This window comes from Barbus barbus (genome assembly GCF_936440315.1).
Source record: "Barbus barbus genome assembly, chromosome: 20".
Lineage (NCBI taxonomy): Eukaryota > Metazoa > Chordata > Actinopteri > Cypriniformes > Cyprinidae > Barbus > Barbus barbus.
This window is the reverse complement of record NC_136748.1, coordinates 16,150,270-16,170,845: the sequence shown is the minus strand read 5'-3', so window position 1 is coordinate 16,170,845 and position 20,576 is coordinate 16,150,270. Positions and strand designations below refer to the sequence as shown.

General features: G+C 36.0%; 1 protein-coding gene across 1 annotated transcript in view; it reads left to right on the top strand.

The window, feature by feature from the left end:
- The window catches only part of LOC306886643 (striatin-3-like), a 26,319-nt gene extending 5,895 nt beyond the window's left edge, over window positions 1-20,424 (top strand). Inside the window, exons 2-16 of the mRNA XM_079443932.1 lie at window positions 6,932-7,035; window positions 7,169-7,242; window positions 7,678-7,756; window positions 7,909-8,085; window positions 8,205-8,343; window positions 10,311-10,452; window positions 14,242-14,378; window positions 14,760-14,935; window positions 15,087-15,134; window positions 16,742-16,863; window positions 16,996-17,163; window positions 17,246-17,386; window positions 17,528-17,635; window positions 18,377-18,463; window positions 18,596-20,424. Coding sequence (XP_079300058.1) covers window positions 6,932-7,035; window positions 7,169-7,242; window positions 7,678-7,756; window positions 7,909-8,085; window positions 8,205-8,343; window positions 10,311-10,452; window positions 14,242-14,378; window positions 14,760-14,935; window positions 15,087-15,134; window positions 16,742-16,863; window positions 16,996-17,163; window positions 17,246-17,386; window positions 17,528-17,635; window positions 18,377-18,463; window positions 18,596-18,765 — 1,872 coding nt within the window. The 3' untranslated portion in view covers window positions 18,766-20,424. The remainder of the gene's footprint in view (window positions 1-6,931; window positions 7,036-7,168; window positions 7,243-7,677; window positions 7,757-7,908; window positions 8,086-8,204; window positions 8,344-10,310; window positions 10,453-14,241; window positions 14,379-14,759; window positions 14,936-15,086; window positions 15,135-16,741; window positions 16,864-16,995; window positions 17,164-17,245; window positions 17,387-17,527; window positions 17,636-18,376; window positions 18,464-18,595) is intronic.
- The last annotated feature ends 152 nt before the right edge of the window (window positions 20,425-20,576 follow it).

The window sequence follows — 20,576 nt, the reverse complement described above, 5'->3', positions numbered from 1 at the left end:
CAGTCTCTTCTAATGAGCTGACGAGTTGAGTCGAGTGTGTTAGATGAGGGAGACAGTGCTGGGCTGCTCCAGGACAGTTCTGAAATCCATTTCAGAGACATGTTAATGTAACTCATATATAACCTATTACATACATGCACGGTTTTATGACAGCTTTAATCGCCTTTTTTGGTAACTTCACGACTTAACTGATCACGACATTGCATGCTCGTAGTTTCTTTAGTGATCTGATATGAAATTATGCAGGCTATGCGTGCGCCGGCATCTTTGTGCGTGTATTGAAGAGCACGTGCTGCGAGCACAGTACAGTTTCCGTGCTCGTTTGACTCGCGTCTGCCGCTGAAGTGAAGTTGAAGCACGCGTAAGGTGAAGTGTGCTCGTAAAGACATTCTGCGACTGAATAAATGCACTTCTTGTCCAGAAAAAATAGGCAGAATTAGCAATTATGAGTGGGGTGGCCAACCCTAGGCCCCGCCCCTGCGCTAACGGCGTTAAATAATTTTAACGCATTAAACTGAACAAATTAATCGCTTTAACGTGCTAATTTTGACAGCACTAATATAGATTTAAAAAAAGAAACGTACAAATCCCAAACTTTTGAACAGTAGTGTATAGACATTGGTTTTGGATGATGCATAGAATGAAAGAGGTTTAAAAAAAAAGATATTTTCGTGATGTTTAGGTCAGGATGCACACGAGATTCTCAAGTGTATTAACTTGAAATAACAGAATTAAGCAATTCTTTTTTCAGTTAAATTTCCTAACTTCCCACATCTGCCATTAGTTGTACAAACCAAGCGACGCTCAAACAGAGCCATTTCTTCATAGCGCTGCAAAGTTTGTGCTTTTTGGGTAAATTAACCTGCACTTTTGACAGTCAACTTACTATTTAGTGGCCTTTTAAAAGATATATTTATCCAGTACTGTTTATTTCAGAATTCAAGAAGTCCAGCAGCTTTGTAAGATTGTCTGTCTTTAAGATCCTTCTCCATTAAAGACGACAGGTTAGTCGTCAGTTAGTAAAATCGTCATTAGCTTGTAATATAATCTGCTGTTAACTCTTTAATCTGACAACTGTACAGTGGAATGTGTCATGCGTCTGTGAGGGCTATTCTTGCCCCATGTGCTGCAGCTTGCTCCTTTGTAAGGCTCTAGTTTTGGCCAGTGATCTCACTATGTTTCCCCCAGGCTGCCTCTGAGGCGTCTCAATGAAGTGACCTCACACATTGATTCCAGCGTCGTGAACGTGGGGGTGGATTGTGAAAGCACGCTCCTGCCAGACGCTTGGACAGCTCTTCTCAAGAACTTTATCACCTCATACTCTTTGCAGGGACAATCAGTAATGCCATAGTTACTGATTTATTTACTGATGTGTTTTGGTCCGTGTACGAGTCTAGTGTAGTTCAGAGATGCATTTTTCTGTAATCAGATCATGAGTGCTGTTACAGGGTCATACACATGGTGTGCTTTTGAGTAGTGCAGGGCAGGTCGGTGTGTCAATCTCGTTCTAAAATGTCTGTAGTCTGAAGACAAGTATGGACAGCTGTCTTGTGTGAAAGCTCGAAGAGCGTAATGGCTTTTAGCATCCGGCCCAGCCTGTGTTCTCTAACTGGCCTTTTTACTCTTGATCTAAATCTTTTTTAGGATGAGTTTCATTGGATGTCTTTACAAGTTAATAATTTTCACAAATTATTTGTGAAAATTAACATTGAATTATGCTCCAAACCTCTATGTAAAGTCCATAACAAGAAATGCTTATGCCATTGGTTATTTTCATGTTATGGCGTATAGTCGATAAATGTCTCATATTACAATTCTATAATAATACAATACTAAAATCAATTACTTTAAACGCTACACTTGATTTAAGTGTAATTCGGTGTAATCAAAATCTACAGTATTGAAAATGTATGTTGTTTGAGTTTTACCTAAAGATTGCATTTAGCAGTATTATGAAATTATTAGTGTTTTTAAATTATCATTCAATTATATCAGTTATTAGTGTTTTTAAAGTGATGGTACAGGTAATCCAAATAGAGGAAGAGTATGCACAATTAAAGTCACCATACCAACTAAATTGTCTTTGTGTTATTATTATAATTCTTTTTATTATTTATTTTATTTAGTTAGTTTTTATATATATATATATATATATATATATATATATATATATATATATATATATACATTTTTTTTATATTTAGTTTATAACTTATTTATCCATCATTGTTAAAAAAAAAAAAAAAAAAAAGTTCCATCATAATCTTTAATCAAATATATTAATAAATATTTCTTGTTTGAGAAGCCGTTTCACCCGTATATACTTCATAATAGGGAAAATATGACTGCAGTTTCCGTTTCATAAGAACTATATTTTTATTTTTTCGACCAATGCCGGGAACTTACCTCCACCATCCGCCAATATGGAACGATATATCGTTCAGTCAGCGCTTTAAATATACATTAAAATATGTGACCCTGGACCACAAAACCAGCCTTACGGGTCGATTTTTCGAAATTGAGATTTATACACCACCTGAATAAATAAGCTTTCCATTGATGTATGATTTGTTCTATGACGACAATATTTGGCCGAGATGCAACTATTTGAAAATCTGGAATCTGAGGGTGAAAAAATAATTTTTTTTTTTAAAAATATTGAGAAAATCGCCTTTAAATTTGTTTTGTGGTCGAGGGTCACATATTAGTAAGCAGTTGTGATTTAATCTGCTTTTTTCATTTAATTCAGTTTAGGGATCAGTCAGTGATCGAGTACTCGATTACTCGCTCGTGACAGCGATGATCGTGGGGAAAAAAAATTAAAAATCTGATTGGTTATAGCAGCACTTTGGGTGGCACCCTGAGCTCTGATTGTTTAGCTTGCAACAGCATGGGGTTCAAATATAGATGTGAGAAGAGAGAGAAGCTTGGCTTCGAAGTCAAGAAGTGATGTCTGGGTTAGCTACATACACATCTGATTAATCTAATGGGATTGCATTGGGATGTTAACATGTATTTACATGCAGCTGAATGCGCTGCATATTACCAGTGTTTAGTTTCATGCTCAAATGCAATACCTGATATTGACTGAGTTATTTGAGACAGTCATATTGCTTTTAGATGCTTCTTTTTCAAAATACCGATCCTATAATAATGCAACAGTGATGTTTTTACTTCGTATGGCTTCAAAAACATGCAGGCAAATTTATGAATCACTTGATAATGTAGATGAAAATATAGCACAAATCTGCCATAAACATGAATGACATAAGTATTATAATGAGAACTTTATAGAATGTGAAATCTATAGCAAATCGTGTCCTTACCCGTGTTTCAGGTCGCTGTTTGAAGCGCATCTCGGTGGGAGCGCGCTCTCACTCTCTCTCTCTCTCGCTATAGCGCGTAACTTAAAGTTCACTGGCATATGCATCCTTTTGTGTAGATACAAGTTGTAATGTTACGTTTATGTTATGTATCTAAGTTATCTGATTAATATCATAGGAAGCGTCATAGAACGGGTTTCAGTTCATTGGCATAAAGTCAGCTTCACCTCAGGCAGCTATTCTTTTTTAGATGCTTCTTTTTTAATAACATTGCTACATCATAATCTAACATCTAATCATGTGTTCATGTTTTCATAGACTTGTTTTCATGTCATATTTTTGTTTTTAACATTCAACATTTTTAACATGTCATTTCATAACATCCTTCAGATATTTTCATTATCTCCACTCCATAGTGAGTGATAGTGATATTCATGTAGAAGTGTTGTATTAATCTCATTAATTGTCACGTGTAGCTTGAAGCTAATTGTAATTTCTCAGTTACGTTACCCATATATGATTGTTTCATTATGTATTTTATCAAATTTATAAAGTTTGTTAGAAATAAAAAAAAATATTATAGTAATATAATGTACCACATGCTGATCAGAGGGATGTGGGTGGGATTTAATGCCAGAGTAAAGTAATACACAACAGTGCTCAGATCATCTTTTTTCCTGACAAAATAAATATAATGCAATATTTCTATCTGCTAAATGTAGGGCCCTATGAAATCCGTTTATTTTTTACCAAATTCAGTTAGATTTTTTTTCTAAATTCAGTTTTTTTCTGTTTTAATTTTTCTGGACTCCTTTTTAATGGTCAAATTAAATTGTATTAATCAAAAAGCGTGTCTAATTAATTAAAATCATGAAACTTATACAATTTAACATTAATTTATTAAAAGTGTAACAAAAATGACATGTTTAGGGCCGTATGAAATGTATTATTTTTTTTCTCACTCTTTCAGTAGCCTTATGAAATGTTTTTTTCCCCCCTCAGAAATTCTGTGTTGTGCATTTAAATTTTACTGGTTATCAGATGAAGGCATAAAATATTGATTTAATTTATATTTTAATTAATAAAAATTTAACTTAAATTTTGGGCAAAATAAAGGGGATTTACTATTAAAATTAAAATATTTTGTGATTATTTCTTAAAATAAAGTTTTATTATTTTTCAACAGTAGTAGTAGTAGTATTACATGCATTCTACTAAATAATAGCAATATAACCTATTTCTGGCAAAATGTTTTTAAGTTAAACCAAACTTTTATTTTGACAGTTTGCCGTGAATACCTTTTAAAGTTCTGTGTGTATATGATATGCTAGTTTTACTTAAATTAAATGGTAAAATGCTCGTGAAGTGACTCTCAGATCAGTTTTGGAGGTATTGTTTATGTATTTATGTCCTCAATGAGACGGCAGAGGCTGAAATCACCACGAGTGCCACGCGCGCTGTGTATGTAGTTAACAAAACCGCGCGTCTGCTCCATTCACACAGAGATGCGCAGAACATGCAGGATTCATATTTAAATCGACTTTTGCGGCTTAATATTTACAGATTCTAGTCCATATCGTGATTTGATTTAAGTGTAATGACTTTCTTTTGATTAATTCATCCAAACTTTGACAAATTCCGTGACATTCCGCGCTAAACTGTAAATTCAGTTTTTAAGACTGGATTCCGCGATTCCGTCCGCGTTCTCTGCATTTCGGAAATCATAGGGCCCTATAAATGTAAGCTTTTCCATATTCCAAGCCTGCCTGCTTCACTGGGGACATGGCATACATGTGCGAGTCATGAAAATTAAGAATATAATCTAGGCATTATTTGATTGTTGGATTTTAAATCAGCGGGGTTGAGGCATCAAAAGTAAGTACCTAAGCTGTTTTATGGATGGTAACTTTAATATTATTACTGAAATCTTATTAGCAATTAGTTACACTACTAGTTACTGCAAAAAGTAATATTATTACAGTAACTAAGTTACTAGTAACTAGTTACTGCCCAACACTGGTTGTTACATATAGGGCCTTTCACACCGCAGGAACCTTTTCATAGTACCCAAACTAAGTGTGGAACTACCCACTTTTTGGCGTGTTCGCACCGTGGGAACTAGGAGCGGTTTTAGTTCCAGCAACTCCATTTGGAGGAACTAAATTAGCTCCTACTTCAAAGTAGGGTCTAAAACAGTTCTAGGAACTATCCGTGACGTAAGTGTACGCTGATTGGCTAAACGCGTATGAACACACCCTCACCCGCCATGATTTAAAACACTGTGTGAACAGAGCATTTATAAATGGCATTTACCTGAAGACTTCGTCTACAGCGTTTTGTGCTTCTATCAGCCTCAATGAAATGTAACACTGCAAATTGTCGCTGGAGATTCTTAGTCCTCCTTTCCGTTCTTTTGACATATACGTCGAAATTCCATGTCATTTATTGTGAAACCCGCGAGACACAACAAAAACACAGCTCCAATCACAGCATCCTCCATCCTCCTGTTGTTAACGTTGTTCTTCTTTGTTTATGTTGTTGAACGCCGCATACAAATGACGTCGCTGTCGAGCGACTTACATCATTTCTTAGTACCCACTGTCGGTGCAAATGCAACCCTTAAATACTTCGCGCAAAATCGTCCCAGTACTTTAGCACTGTACTTTTAGTTCTGGAAGTAAAGCAGTGCGAAAGGCCCTTATGTTGCTATATGTGTTGTCATCACTTCACCGGGGGACCTTTTTCTGTTTAAATCGTATTACGCAATGCTCCTCAGCTATACTGCTTTTCAGATATTTGAGTTTGACAGTTAAATATTTTAGTACATGAGGTGAAGGTAGACTCGATCAACTGGTGTCTCACTGTCCTGCTTGCTGTGCTGTTTTAGAATGAAATGCCACTAAAACCTATCTTTTTTGAGGTGAAATTTGGAACTTCACTTGCATTGAAGTTTTTTTTAAACACTGTTTCTCTCTGTCATCATGCAGTTTAGGAAAATATTGTATCATCGACAAGCCTACCTCACCTTCCGTGTTTTTATGAAAACCGCACAAATAAGGTTGTCATGAGAGCCTACAAGAGCTCTTTTTCTCCAGGAAGGCTGAGGGTTTGGTTTGTCTATAAATACCCCCTCCCCTTGCCTCCTCTCATTCACTTCCTGGCCTTTAAGAGGGGTCAAGTTGCACAGCTGCTCTCATTTGCTAATGTTAATCTGTTACAGAGCTCTGTTCCTCAGGGTCATCGCCTGCCAGTGGCCTTGTGTTTGTTCCTCTTTAGAAGAGATCTGTCTTTTTTTTTTTTTTTGGCCCAGAGATTTTCCAGGGTATCTTACAACCAATTAAAATTGGGTTCTGGCTTTCATTCAGACTGATTAGACAATCGAATTGACTGATTTATTAAAAAGAACTGCACCAATGAAACAATTTGTTCACAAATGCATATTGCAATAAATGTTCCCTTTTGTGATGTCAGCAAAGGCATTGCTATTTATTGTCAATATATTATTTTGATGCCAAGTCTTTCTCATAACATGCAGTTAACAAGTTGACAACTCCGCTAAAATGTATAAACATTAGTTTAACTTTTGTGTGTCCTATTTTCTCTTGCAGGCTCGAATAGCATTCCTCCAAGGAGAAAGGAAGGGTCAAGAAAATTTAAAGAATGATCTTGTTAGAAGAATAAAAATGTTAGAATATGCATTAAAGCAAGAAAGGTATGTAGTGTTTTTTTTTTTCTCTAACATTGCATATTTTATATGTGTATGTGTGGGCTATGTGTTATATGTATATGTGTACACATGCTATGTACGTTTGAATTTTAACAAAGATTCTCATTTCTATTACCAGAGCAAAATACCATAAATTAAAATATGGGACAGAACTAAATCAAGGTGAAGTGAAAATGCCTAGCTTTGAATCAGGTAAGTGGCCACGACTTACTATTGAAAAGTGCACATACACTACCCCAAAAGTTTGGGGTTGGCAAAAATTTTTGTATTTAAAGGCTGTATTTATTTGATCAGAAATACAGTAAAACCAGTACTATGGCGAAATATAATTTAAAGCCACTCTTTTCTATTTTAATAAATTTTAAAATGTAAGTTATTTCTGTGATGGTAAAGCGGAATATTCAGCAGCCATTACTTCAGTCTTTGGTGTCACATGGTCCTTCAGAAATCATTCTGATATGCTGATTTGCTGCTCAAGAAATGTCTTATTATTATCAATGTTGAAAACAGTTGTGCTGTTACTAACCCCAAAATTTTGAATGGTACTTTTTTTGTATGTGTATATTCAAATGTTTTGTTCTGCTTTCACTGATGTAGTTTTATTGTTTATTTTGTTTCTTAAACAAGATACCAAAGAAACAGAGGTCTCGGCTATACCTCAGAACAGCCAGTTAACGTGGAAACAGGGCAGGCAACTCCTCAGACAGTAAGTTATTCTTGAGTCATCATGGTTTTCTGAATGATACTTTCTCTGAGTGGAAGTTCATGGACATCTGCATCATCACATTATGGCTATTTATGTCACCTTAACTCTGCGCTACAAATGTCTGAACTCTTTATACATCTCTGTCCTTCAAGATATCTTCAGGAAGTAGGTTATACGGACACAATACTGGATGTCCGGTCGCAGAGAGTGCGGTCGTTACTTGGGCTGTCCGGCTCAGAGCAGAATGGTTCTGTGGAAACCAAGAACCTAGAGCAAATTCTCAATGGAGGAGAGTCTCCAGCCAAAAGAAAGGGACAAGACATGAAAAGGTACAGATTTCCTTGGATTTTTTGGGTCGATTCAACTGGTAGATTAGTATAAAGAGTTAAAAAGCTTTCCATGTTAGCTGTTAGCTGAAACATTGCTTATGATGCCTTTGGTTTAACAGGAATCCAGAGGTTCTGGAGACATTTAATTTTTTAGAAAATGCTGACGATAGTGATGAAGAGGAGGAAGATGAGGGTGACATAATGGAGGATGTGCCTGACAGGAGCGATAAACGTAGAATAAAAAAACATAAAATTAAGGTGCGTAACAATTTTAGTATGAATTGATGTTATTGTTCTCAGTATATGATTTTGTTCAAAAGTGTTATTTAATACAATCAATTCTGCACTAAATCCTTCTTCCACCTGTTCTGCTCTTCCTTCTATGGCATGTGATGATTTGTTAAACTTCTTTGTTCAGAAAGTTATCAATATTAGAATGCAGATTGTGCCTGGTTTTATTTAACACACTATCTACTAGTTGCACGTCTGTGATATTTAATCAATTTTCTCCTTTGACTTCAGTCTTTTATCAAAGATAATTGGTCAGTTGAAACCTACAAATTGCTGCCATGATATCATCCCATCAAAAATTATTAAACAGACTTTTAAGATTATCGGCCCAAGCCTATAAACATTTTAAACATGGCATTGTAGAGCCCCTTTTGAAAAAATCTAATTTGAATCTGAGTGTTTTATCAAACTACCATCCCATTTCTAAATGACCTTTTTTATCTAAGGTCCTAGAAAAGGCTGATTTAAATCCATTACAGTTCAAAATGATATCTTTGAAATCTTTCAATCTGGATTTAAAGCGAACCATAGCACAGAGACAGCCCTGCTCAAAGTATTAAATGACATTTTAACTTCAGTTGACTCTGGTGACTCTGTGATTTTTAATTTTACTAGATCGAAGTGCAGCATTTGATACTATAGATCACAATATGCTTATTACTCGTTTAGAAAAAACTGTGGGTATCCGAGGCATAGCTCTTGAGTGGTTCAGATAATTTCTTTCTAATAGGACCTTTTCGGTTAATATCAGTCAATCGTATTCTAAATCTGCTCCATTGAATTGTGGTGTTCCCCAAGGTTCAGTTCTTGGTCCAATCTTGTTCTTGCTGTATATGCTCCCCTTGGGTTCTATTTTTCAAAGGCATGGAGTTTCTTTTCATTGTTTTGCTGACGATACTCCGGTGTATCTACCTTTATGAAAACAGAGCAAGAGGAAAATTACGTCTCTCCTAAATTGTTTGCATGAAGTTAAACTATGGATGTCAGAATTTTTTTTTATTTAAATGAAAGTAAGACCGAGGTAATTTGGTTTGGAAAGTCTGAGTCTCAATTCCTTTCTGATTTGGGGAACTTGACTCCCTTCCGTAAATCGGTAGTTAAAAATCTTGGGGTTCAGTTTGATGCCTCTCTGAAATTTGATAAACAGATCAATTCGGTGGTTAAGTCTTGTTTCTTTCATTTGAGATTACTAGCTAAGGTAAAACCGTTTCTGTCAATCAGCAATTTTGAAAAGCTTATTCATGCCTTTATTTTCGTAAGACTGGACTACTTGTAATTCTCTATGCAGGTGTGAGTCATTCGCTGTTAACGCGCTTACAACTAGTGCAGAATACTGCTGCTAGATTATTGATGGGTGTTCGTAAACACCAGCATATAACACCTATTTTAGCTACTTTACATTGGCTTCCAGTTCACTACGAGGTCGATTTTAAACTACTTATCTTAGTATATAAAGTCTTAAACACAATCTGGCACCCTCTTATTTAACTGATCTTTTACATGTACACAAACCTCAAAGGAATCTAAGGTCATCAAACCAGATGATTTTAGACATCCCTAGGACAAGATTAAAACTGAGTGGTTTTCAGTGGTGGCTCATAAGCGCTGGAATAGCTTGCCTTTATATCTTAGACTTTTACCGACATTGGGTTCTTTTAAGAAAAAAAATTGAAATTGTATTTAAATTGTATTAGCCTTTGGCTCAACACATTGACTTAACAAAGTGGCTCTCCTTCTTTTCTATGATTTTTATTTTACTTGCATTTTATTACACTTTTCCTTCCTGTGATGTTGGTGGTGATGGTTTTTAATTTAGTTGCTATCGTACAGTACATTGGTCAACCCAGTGTTGTTTTAGTTGTACTCTATAAATAAATAAAACAAACAAACAAACAATTGTTATGTAATATAGCCTATATCGATAACTTTTCCAGGTCGGAAATGAAGGTTTGGCTTCAGACTTACCGGATGACCCTGACACAGAGGAGGCACTCAAGGAGTTTGACTTTTTGGTAAATGCAGAGGATGGAGAAGGTGCCGGAGAGGCTCGGAGTTCAGGAGACGGCACAGAGTGGGGTAAAATAGTGCTTACCAAACTCAAATAAACAAAATGGATTAATTATATATAATTATAATTTTTATGGCTGCTCGATTCTGCTACTGTTTAAAAAAATAAAATAGATAATTGTGACTTTTGGTCACATAATTCTGACTTTTCTTTTCAAAATTGCAAAAAATTCTAAAAAAAATGATTGTGGAATAAAAAGTTGCAATTACCTTTTGTGTTTTTTATCCTGTGGCGTAAACAAGCTTCTATAGATTATAGATCTGTAATGAAGTAGGGCACATCTCAAAGGAGTGTTTGATGATTAAGAAATCACTGCTGGTCTATTATCATGTAGGGTTAAAATAAGGCCTGCAATTAAAGGAATACTTCACCCAAATTAGATTTTTTCACCCTCATGTTGTTTCAGCTCTGTGTTTTCTTTCTTCCACAAAACACAAAAAGACATTAGGCAGAATGCAGATCTTTGCCATAGAGTGAAAATACTTTTTAAGTACATTAAAAAGCACCAATAGGACATATAGTGCTGTATTTGTAATAGTCTGTGCTATATTACAAGTTAATAGTATTTTTATTGACTTCTCTCTGCTGTCATATACACTATGGTTCAGAAGCTGGGGATCTGGATTTTTTTTTTATGTTCTTGAAAGAAGTGTATCTTATGCTAATTAAGTTGAAGAAAACCGTAAAATGTTATTAATGTGAAATATATTTTTTTTATTTAAAAATTAGAACTTTCAGCACCCATTACTCCAATCTTCAGTGTCACATGATCGTTCAGAAATAATTTCTTATTATTAATGTTGAAAACAGTTGCACTGGTCAATGTGTTTGTGGAAACAGTAATACGTTTCTTTGATAGAAAGCATTTATTTGAAATAAAAATAATTTGTAACAAATGTATTCTACGATTTAATGTCCTTGCAGGATAAAATCTTACTGACCCCAAACTTTTAAACTGTAGTGTGTCTAGACGTGTCATATATGCTGAGAGTCATATCCGTCCAGAATACTAGGAATGTATGTGATAATTCCTTAGTAAAAATAATTGCCTACTTTCAAACTACGAAACGAGCTGCTTGGCCATTCCGCAGGTTTTCATTGTTTCACACACAGCACAAAATTATACAAAAAAAACAATTTGCGTGAACTATTCTTTCAGCGTGTGCCTGCATGTGCTTTGTGGCACACTATGGTCCTCGGTAGAATCTTAATTAGGCCAGTTGCTGCATCAGCATTCCTGACAGCTTCCAGCACAGGAAATTCTCTTACTGCTCCGACTAAAGCCAGCTGGGTCAAACACATCAGCTCATTACATCCATCCCACACCCTCACTTCTGCTTTCTTTATCTCTCACTCTTTTGTCTTACTCTCTTCTGTCTGTTCTGACCCACTTCTAAACTAAGGATTATGTAAATGTCACCATAAATAGGACATGTATTTTTGGTAAAGAGGCATAATTATGTGTGAAGTGTGCTTCACCCTTAAAGTAAGACATGTATTACCATAAACACTGTATATTTTCTTATCACTGTATCTATTAGGATTGCACAGTGTATGGTTCTAGGAAATGGTACCATATATATACAGTATATGTATGCCCTCCAAAAGTGTTGGAACAGTAAAGACAAAAGTGCTCTGTTGGCTGTGGAGTCAAGACATTTACAAATATGATTAAAAGATGAATATGAGACAAAACTACAGAATGTCACATTTTATTATTGGGTGATTTAACACCTGTTTTACCAGGTAAGAAGTTCAGCACTTTTAGAGTTTCATCCCTCTATCTGATGTGAGCATAAGTATTGGAACAGTTGCCTCACAGGTCTTTCTAAGTGATCAGCTGTGTCCTGTTGCATTAATTCTTCAGATATTAAAAGCAGGGAATGTGTCGTATCAGTTATATCCATTACTTCTGCATTCTGAATCTTGCATTCGATGATGGCACACACAAACCAGGATGAAGACGAGGGAGCTGACTTTGAGAGAAAAGCAAGCAATTTGGATGCTAAAAGAAAAGAGGAAGTCAGTTAGAGCTCTAGCAAAAACAAAGGGCATGGAGAAATCAAGAGTTTGGAAACCACCAGCGACACCAGCAACCAACAACGACCTGATCGGCTGAGAAAACAACAGTATTTGATGACATACAAATCATAAAAGCTGTGAAAATGAATCCTAAAAGACGTGTCTGTAAAATCACCAACAAATTTCAGAAAGCTGGGGTGATGCTCTGACAATCTACTGTCCTCAGGAGACTTTGACACAGAATTACAGATGCTACACAGCAAGATGCAAACCTCTGACCAGCACCAAAAATAGAAAGGCAAGATTAGAGTTTGCAAAAAAGCACAAAGGTGAGCCAGAAGAGTTTTGGAACTGTGTTTATGGACCGATGAGACAAAGATGAACCTTTATCTAAGTGATGGGAAAGCAAAAATGTGGAGAAAAAAAGGGAACTGCAAATGATCCCAAGCATACAGCCTCATCTGTAAAGCATGGTGGAGGTGGTGTCATGGCATGGGCATGCATGGCTGCCTCTGGAACAGGCCCTCTCATCTTTACTGATGACTTAATGTATGATGACAGTAGCAGAATGAATTTAGAAGGGTACAAACCATCTTGCCTACCAATATTCAAGAAAATGCCACCAGATTCATTGGGAAGTGCTTCATATTGCATCAGGACAATGACCCAAAACACCCTGCCAATTCAGTCAAGGAATTTATAAGGGCAAAGAAATGGAAAGTCTTAGATTGCCCAAGTCAATCTCCAGATTTAAATCCAATTGAACATGAATTTCACCAGCTGAAGAGGAGAGTAAAGGCAGAAACTCCCCAAAACAAGCAACAATTGTAATTGGCTGCATTAAAGGCTGGGAAAGTATTTCAAAGGATGAGACCAAGAGTCTGGTGATGTCTATGGGTCACAGACTCACGGCTGTGATTGTGTGCAAGGGAACTGCAACTAAATAATAGCTTTTAATCTTTTATATCTGCCTTATGTTCAACTGTCCCAATACTTATGCTCACATCAATAAGTGGGATGAACTCTAAAAGTGCTGTTCTTTTTATTTGGTAAAACATGTATGTGTTGAAACGGCTAATAATAAAATGTGACATTCTGTAGTTTTGTCTCATATTCATCTTTTAATCATATTTGCAAATGTCTTGACTCCACAGCCAACAGAGCAATTTTGTCTTTACTGTTCCAATACTTATGGAGGGCACTGTATTTGTATATATATATGTGTATATATATATATATATATATATATATATATATATATATATATATATATATATATATATATTCGTTTTTATTTATAAGATTATACAAAAGATAAAAAATATAATATAAACAAATACTTATTGAAGCTCTACAAATTGTATTTAATAAAACATTTATTAAAAAGAATATTTCTAACAAATATAATGCATTCGAAAAACAAAGGATTAATCTTTTTTTCTATATTGCAAAAATTCTATATTCTACAGTTATTGAACCAAAATTGAGGTTAGTGTTTACTTGCTCCATAAACTTACCCAGTTATGTCAAATAACCTGGTTTTTGGGATATCCCATTGAGCAACCACAGGCTGGTGTGATTTTAAAGCCAAAATCTTGCTATTGATCCAACCCGTATTATTACTTTAGATGCATGTTCTGTATTACACCCTCACAAAACTGTTCAACTGCTGGTGTATGTGTTTGTTAAACAGTCTTTTACTTAAACCCTGTTTTTCAATCCCAAGGTGTGGCACCTTGTTTACTGGGCCCTTCTCTTCTCTTTGCTATTCTTAGCTGAGCCTCTGCCATTCACGCCTGGTGGGGGCAAGTCCTTTATCATGGGCTCTGATGACATGTTGGAAAGTGTACTGGGCCTGGGAGACCTCGCAGATCTGACTGTGTCCAATGACGAGGCTGAATACAGCTATGATGTAAGCACCCCACTGCTCTTCTGCTTTAATAATACTCTATTCTGGTATTAATAAATAATAGACTCTACTTTTTTTTTCTTTTTTTTTTTTTTTAAATGGTCTGTTCCCTGCTCAATTTTTAATTGCAGTCTATATTGTGTTAACCATCAGTTAACAGTTATAAAAACAGTCGGTCCTGTTTACTCAAATGTCATGTACTATATTAGCTTCATTCTGTATAAAGGTTACAGGGGATCTCGGGAAGCCGGTGTGGTTTGCCGTGAACTCAAATAGGACAACTATCCTAATGCCTCACAGTCAGTCGACCTGCAATTTCCAGGTTTCATTTCACAGTTGTTAAAATGCCTCTACAACGGCCCCTCCCCCACCCTCTATTTTTAGCTGCCAGCCAATAAGGACGCGTTCAGGAAGACGTGGAATCCCAAATATACCCTACGAAGCCACTTTGATGGAGTGCGGGCCCTGGCCTTCCATCCTGTGGAACCGGTGTTGGTCACGGTCTCGGAAGACCACACCCTCAAACTGTGGAACCTCCAGAAGACAGTTCCTGCCAAAAAGTAAGTGCTCGCTGTGGCTTTCCAAGAAACGGGATGTCTTGGGATTGCTTTTGATATTAAAAAAATTATGTCTCAAGAAGCACATTGATTTTATCATGCCGCATTAATGTTCCAAACAAACTGCTAAACAAAGTTTCATCTTGCTTTGCAGAAGTGCCTCTTTTGATGTGGAGCCCATATACACGTTTAGAGGGCATATGTGAGTATTGATTTCACTTTTCTTGTTTAGTTTTAAAACCTGCCTGTCAAATATTTCAAAAACGTTAGCCTCCAAGATTTACAAAGAGTCACTGGTAAGCAGATTTCCTTACAAGAGCAACAAAAATGGATGCCGAGGTTGTTGTTGTCATTCCAGCTTATCCTAAATGTGTTTATCCACAACACACCAGCCAAAATGTGCATGGTGATGTTAGATATTAAAAGATGCATTCACTGTTTTTTGTTTGCCCTTACTCATGGCAGTGCTCTAATACTCTATACTGACACCTACTGGTCCAGATGTTTTAAGTTTATTAATTTCTGAGATTTCTTGCCAGAGCTTTCTTTTGCTATCATACTACAATCATTTGTGTATTCAATCCCAATGATTATTGATGTATTGTTGGTGGAAAGCAGTTTGCTGCTGCATTACACTATAACCAGTCTAGCTGCTTGAAAACCCAGCATATTTACTCATTATTATTATTATTATTATGGTTCGTAATAATGTAGCTGGTCAATTGTATGACAGGCGATTGTCATATGATGCCAACCTGATGCTGTCCATAAGAGGGCGACCTGCTCATTGTAGAACAGCGGTTCTTAATCATTTGGACTCCCAAGCACTGATCTATAATAGCTCATTATTTTGCTCCCAAGGCATTTTGACTCCACATTTGTCCACAACAATATTAAGTCCCATCAGGATGAAAAAAAATAATTTACCTATTTTACCTAGTTTTTATTTTTGTAACTTCTACTAAAAAAATATTTTTGAGCTTGGCATAACAAAAGTATATTTGTTATAAAAATGGCCTCTGTTGTGTTTTAAGAATCCTGGGTCTTCAAAGACAAAAAAATTCATATTTAGGTTTTTAGTTGTTTTAGCTTATTTTAATACTTGTTTTGTCTTTTTTTTAAATGAATTGAAATGACTTTTTCTAAAAGACTAGATATCTTTGTATCATGTCAGTATACATTATTTTGTTAAAAAGTGCTTTTTATTTCTTTAGGGTAATTATTTTTTTTTTAATTGGCAAAAATGACAGTGCACCTTTAAACCTATGACATAAAGCTCTTGACAAGCTTCTCTTCAGTCATTGCTGTTGTTTGGAACTGGATGGTGAATGTCTTAAAAGAGGCCACATGATATTTACACTGAGATCTCGGCCCTGTCCGTGAGCATGTGTGGTCTACAGTTTCACTGTTGTTGCTCTAGGATGTTTCCACATCACACACATAGCTGATCAGGGCAAGAATTTAACAAACAAACTACTGGCACTGTTTGACTAAAATATTGTATTAATTATTGCACCTTTGTGGCCCCCAGAAAGTATTTGGACACTCCAGAAACATTTAAGTGTTTGAGTAGCAATGCATTTGACACAAAATATTGCTTTTGCTGATTTTACATAAACTACCAGAAAAAAAATGGCACATTTTCTTTTCTAATGCATTGACATTCATAAAATTTTGATGTGTCCCTAAGCACTTTTTAGGGCCCCTGAATAAATAATAATGTAATCTGCTGAATCCACCAATTCAGTCTTTCAGACAGTAATATTTTGTCTCACAAATCCTCTTAACCTGTATTATCTGTTGCTGCAGTGGACCTGTGCTCTCATTGGCTGTGACCTCGAGTGGCGAGCAGTGTTTTAGTGGTGGAATCGATTCAACAATACAGTGGTGGAACATCCCCAGCTCTAACGTAGACCCTTACGACACATATGGTGAGAAGATCAAATCTGTGTGACTGTGTCGCATGTTATTTTGATAGAACTTGAAAACAAGCAACAATTTAAAAGGAGGAAACCTGCCTGATCACTAGTATCTTCTCTGTGTGTGTCCTCTTTTTCACTCAGACCCCAGCGTGTTGGCTGGTACGCTGTTGGGTCACAGTGATGCAGTGTGGGGATTGGCTTACAGTGGAATCAAAGAGCGCCTGCTCTCCTGTTCAGCTGATGGGACGATCAAGCTGTGGAACCCTCAGGAGAAGTCATCGTGTCTCAGCACATTTAACTCAGATAGAGGTGAGCGTAATGTATCGTGTTTGCACTGTTTTGTAATCGATGACGTGTTGGCAAACTAATTTCTTAATTTCCTGTCTTTCAGATCATGGTGTTCCCACATCAGTTGATTTCAATGGGTGTGATCCAGCTCATATGGTGGCGTCCTACAACACAGGAGATGTTGTCATTTATGATCTAGAGACATCACAGCCCGTCGTGGTATTCTCTGCACAGGGAGAGAGCGGTGCGTCCTTCACATTTGTTATCAAAAAGACAAAGTACACTTGTGGATATGTGATATAATATGTATATATAGTTCAGTAGTTTAATTACAGGAGCGTGAGAATTGGATTTGTCATGTTTACTTTCTTCTGCATTGTTGCAGCTATTTCTTTTGGGAATCACATTAATAAAGTAGTCACCCACCCCACCCTGCCAATCTCAGTCACCGCTCACGAGGATAGACACATCAAATTCTTTGATAATAAATCAGGTGAGGTTTTTTTTTTATTGTCATTATAAAATATTGATGCACTATTTTTCACTAGTTTGGTGTCGGTATGATTTTTATAATGTTTTTGAAAAAAGTCTTATGTTCACCAAAGCTGCATTTATTTGATAACAAATATAGTAAAACAATAATATGAAATATTATTACATTTTCAAATAACTGCTTTGCATTCTAATATTTTTAAACTGTCATTTTTAAAATCTATAGATACTTAAGTCTTAGTGTCACATAATCTTTAAAAAATAAAAACATTATAAAATGTTGATTTGGTGCTGAAGTAACATTTCTTATCACAGCACAAAATCACTGCTTAATATTTTTGTATAAACCGTGATACTTTTTTCAGGATTCTTTGGTGAAAAGAATTAATTTGAGAGAGAAATCCTTTGGAATTTTATGAATCAATTTAATGCATCCTTGCTGAATGGAAGAAAATAGTATTTCTTAAAAAATAAAATAAAAAAAGTTCTGTATGTGTGACTTTTTTGTTGTTTTTAATATTAATTATATTCATAATAACTTATGTAACTATATGCTTTTTATATTCCCATTTTGTCTTAGTTGTTTATTTAAAATCTCAGAAAATATTTCAGTGTATTATTTGTTCATAAAACATTTGTTCAATTATATTTTGCCAGAAGTCACAAATATCCAGAGAAAAGTTAAAGATTTGTTATGTTTGGGATCATTAATCACCTTCCATCCATCCATCTCTCTTTGTAGGTAAAGCCATCCATGCAATGGTGGCTCACTTGGATGCTGTTACTAGTCTGGATATAGATCCAAATGGCATCTACTTGATGTCAGGAAGTAAGTGGGGTTTTTTTTCCTTTGACGAAAGTCATAGCGATATATAAATATATTTTAAATTTTCTGCTAAATTGTCCCTTTAAATATAAACTTAATATCATAAACGTAATATCTCTTCTTTGTCTAACACAGGTCATGATAGTTCCATCCGCTTGTGGAACATGGACAGCAAGACATGCGTTCAAGAGGTTACTGCGCACAGGAAAAAGTCAGACGAGGCCATATACGACGTTGCCTTCCACCCATCTAAGGCATACATAGGAAGTGCAGGAGCCGATGCCCTGGCCAAAGTGTTTGTATAAAAGCACGTCCGAATTAATGCATATGTAAAGACGAGAGAAAGAAAGGACTGCTTCCCTGCCTTGTGTAACAAGAGTAGCATTTCTCACACTACATTGAAGTGGCTTCAACCTACGCTGTCAAACTCACACCACACACACGATACCAGGTGCCAAGAGGGGGACGTTCCATTTTTTTGCGAAGCCAGTGTGGAGTGCTCAATCAGTTTGAATCTTTTTTTGTTTGTTTTCTTCAAAAAAAGAAAAAAATTAACTGTAATTTACTGTAAGTCAAAGCTGGAGTGAAACCAGTGTTTGTAGCCTTTTGACTGGTTTTGAACTGAGCTGATAATGTGTCCTGTAGGTATGTTTCAGTGACCATGGAGTGGTTATCATGTTCATCCATCAGTAGGTTGTCACCGACCATCATCCGGGCACCAGAGGAACCGAGTCCCGCCCTGCCGAGCCATAAACCAGACCCTAATCTCAGTCACCCTCCTCACCCTAATGTAGCGTGCAAGCAAATACACTTAAACTCAGTCAACCTTCATACCTTTAGCGTTTGTTTCATTTTTTGTGTAAAAAAGTATAGTTTTTATAATCAATTTTATATAAATAAAGACTGTCGTAAAACCGCTGAAAATCACATTTTTTTAAAGGGACTATAATCCCACTCAAGCCCTCCATTTTATGCGGTTTTTCTTCTTGAAGGTCTTGTGTCTCTGGAAACCCTGGATGAGTGCTCTCCTTACACATACTACATTGTTTTATTACATAACGGAGAGACTGTACGCTTGTAGAAGCACATGGCGTGGTGCCCTGAGAGCTCTTAGGAATTTACAAATAAACTGCAGCATCCTGTCACTATGTGATGTTTCTGTACACCTTATTGTGAAACGAGTTTAAGTATCGCAGTTTAGAGATCCGAACACTATTTATTTTCTGTTTGTGGATAGTCTTATCCTTCAGAGCATAGCTTGATGGTAAAACAAAGATTGGGCTGTCGCTAACCAAACCGAACGGGTTATCTGATAGGAAATTAACGTATATAGGTTAATATAAAAGCTCATTCCGTTTCTTGGTTGGCTGAAAACTGGGTTTACATTCACCTCGTGATGCTGGAGATCAGGAGAGAAACGATAAAGGGATGGTTCAACCCAAAATTAAAAATCATTTACTCACCCTCATGTCATTACAGACCTGTATAACTGGAACATAAAAGCTACTTTGAGGAATGAAATGGAACTCAGTGGAATGTTGGTTATCAACATTCTTCCAAAAATGAAAGAAAACCTTAGGTTTGGAATGAAATGAAGGCGAGTAATTGATCGAGTTTTAATTTTTGGGATTGGAGTAATCAATCAAATTTATTCAAATTATTTGGTTTGGTCGTTCTGCCCCAATCTGTTCAATGATTTTTAAAGGAAAGAATGCAGTTTATGGTGTAACAAAAGACCTTTTTGTTTGTGTAATGCATGATTAATACTACAATAAAGTATTTTTTCTAGTCTTCCAAAAGTTCTGATCAGTTTGAAGAGTTTTGATGAGTTTTGTAAGGTTTTTGATTTACTACGAAGCAACAGATTTTAAAGATTGTACCACATAGCAAAACAACTGCTGAAAAGTAATGTATATAAAATGTCTATAATAAATATTAAATGGTGTATCTGTATATGCAACATGCCCCTTGTCTCGACAGTTGTATTTATCGCGATATTTGATTGACGGATCATTCACACGATTTTAATAAAGATTGTGTTTCTACTGAGGAAGACTCCGACTGAACAAACCGCCTACTACATAAATGAATACACGTGTTATTTGAATATGTTCAA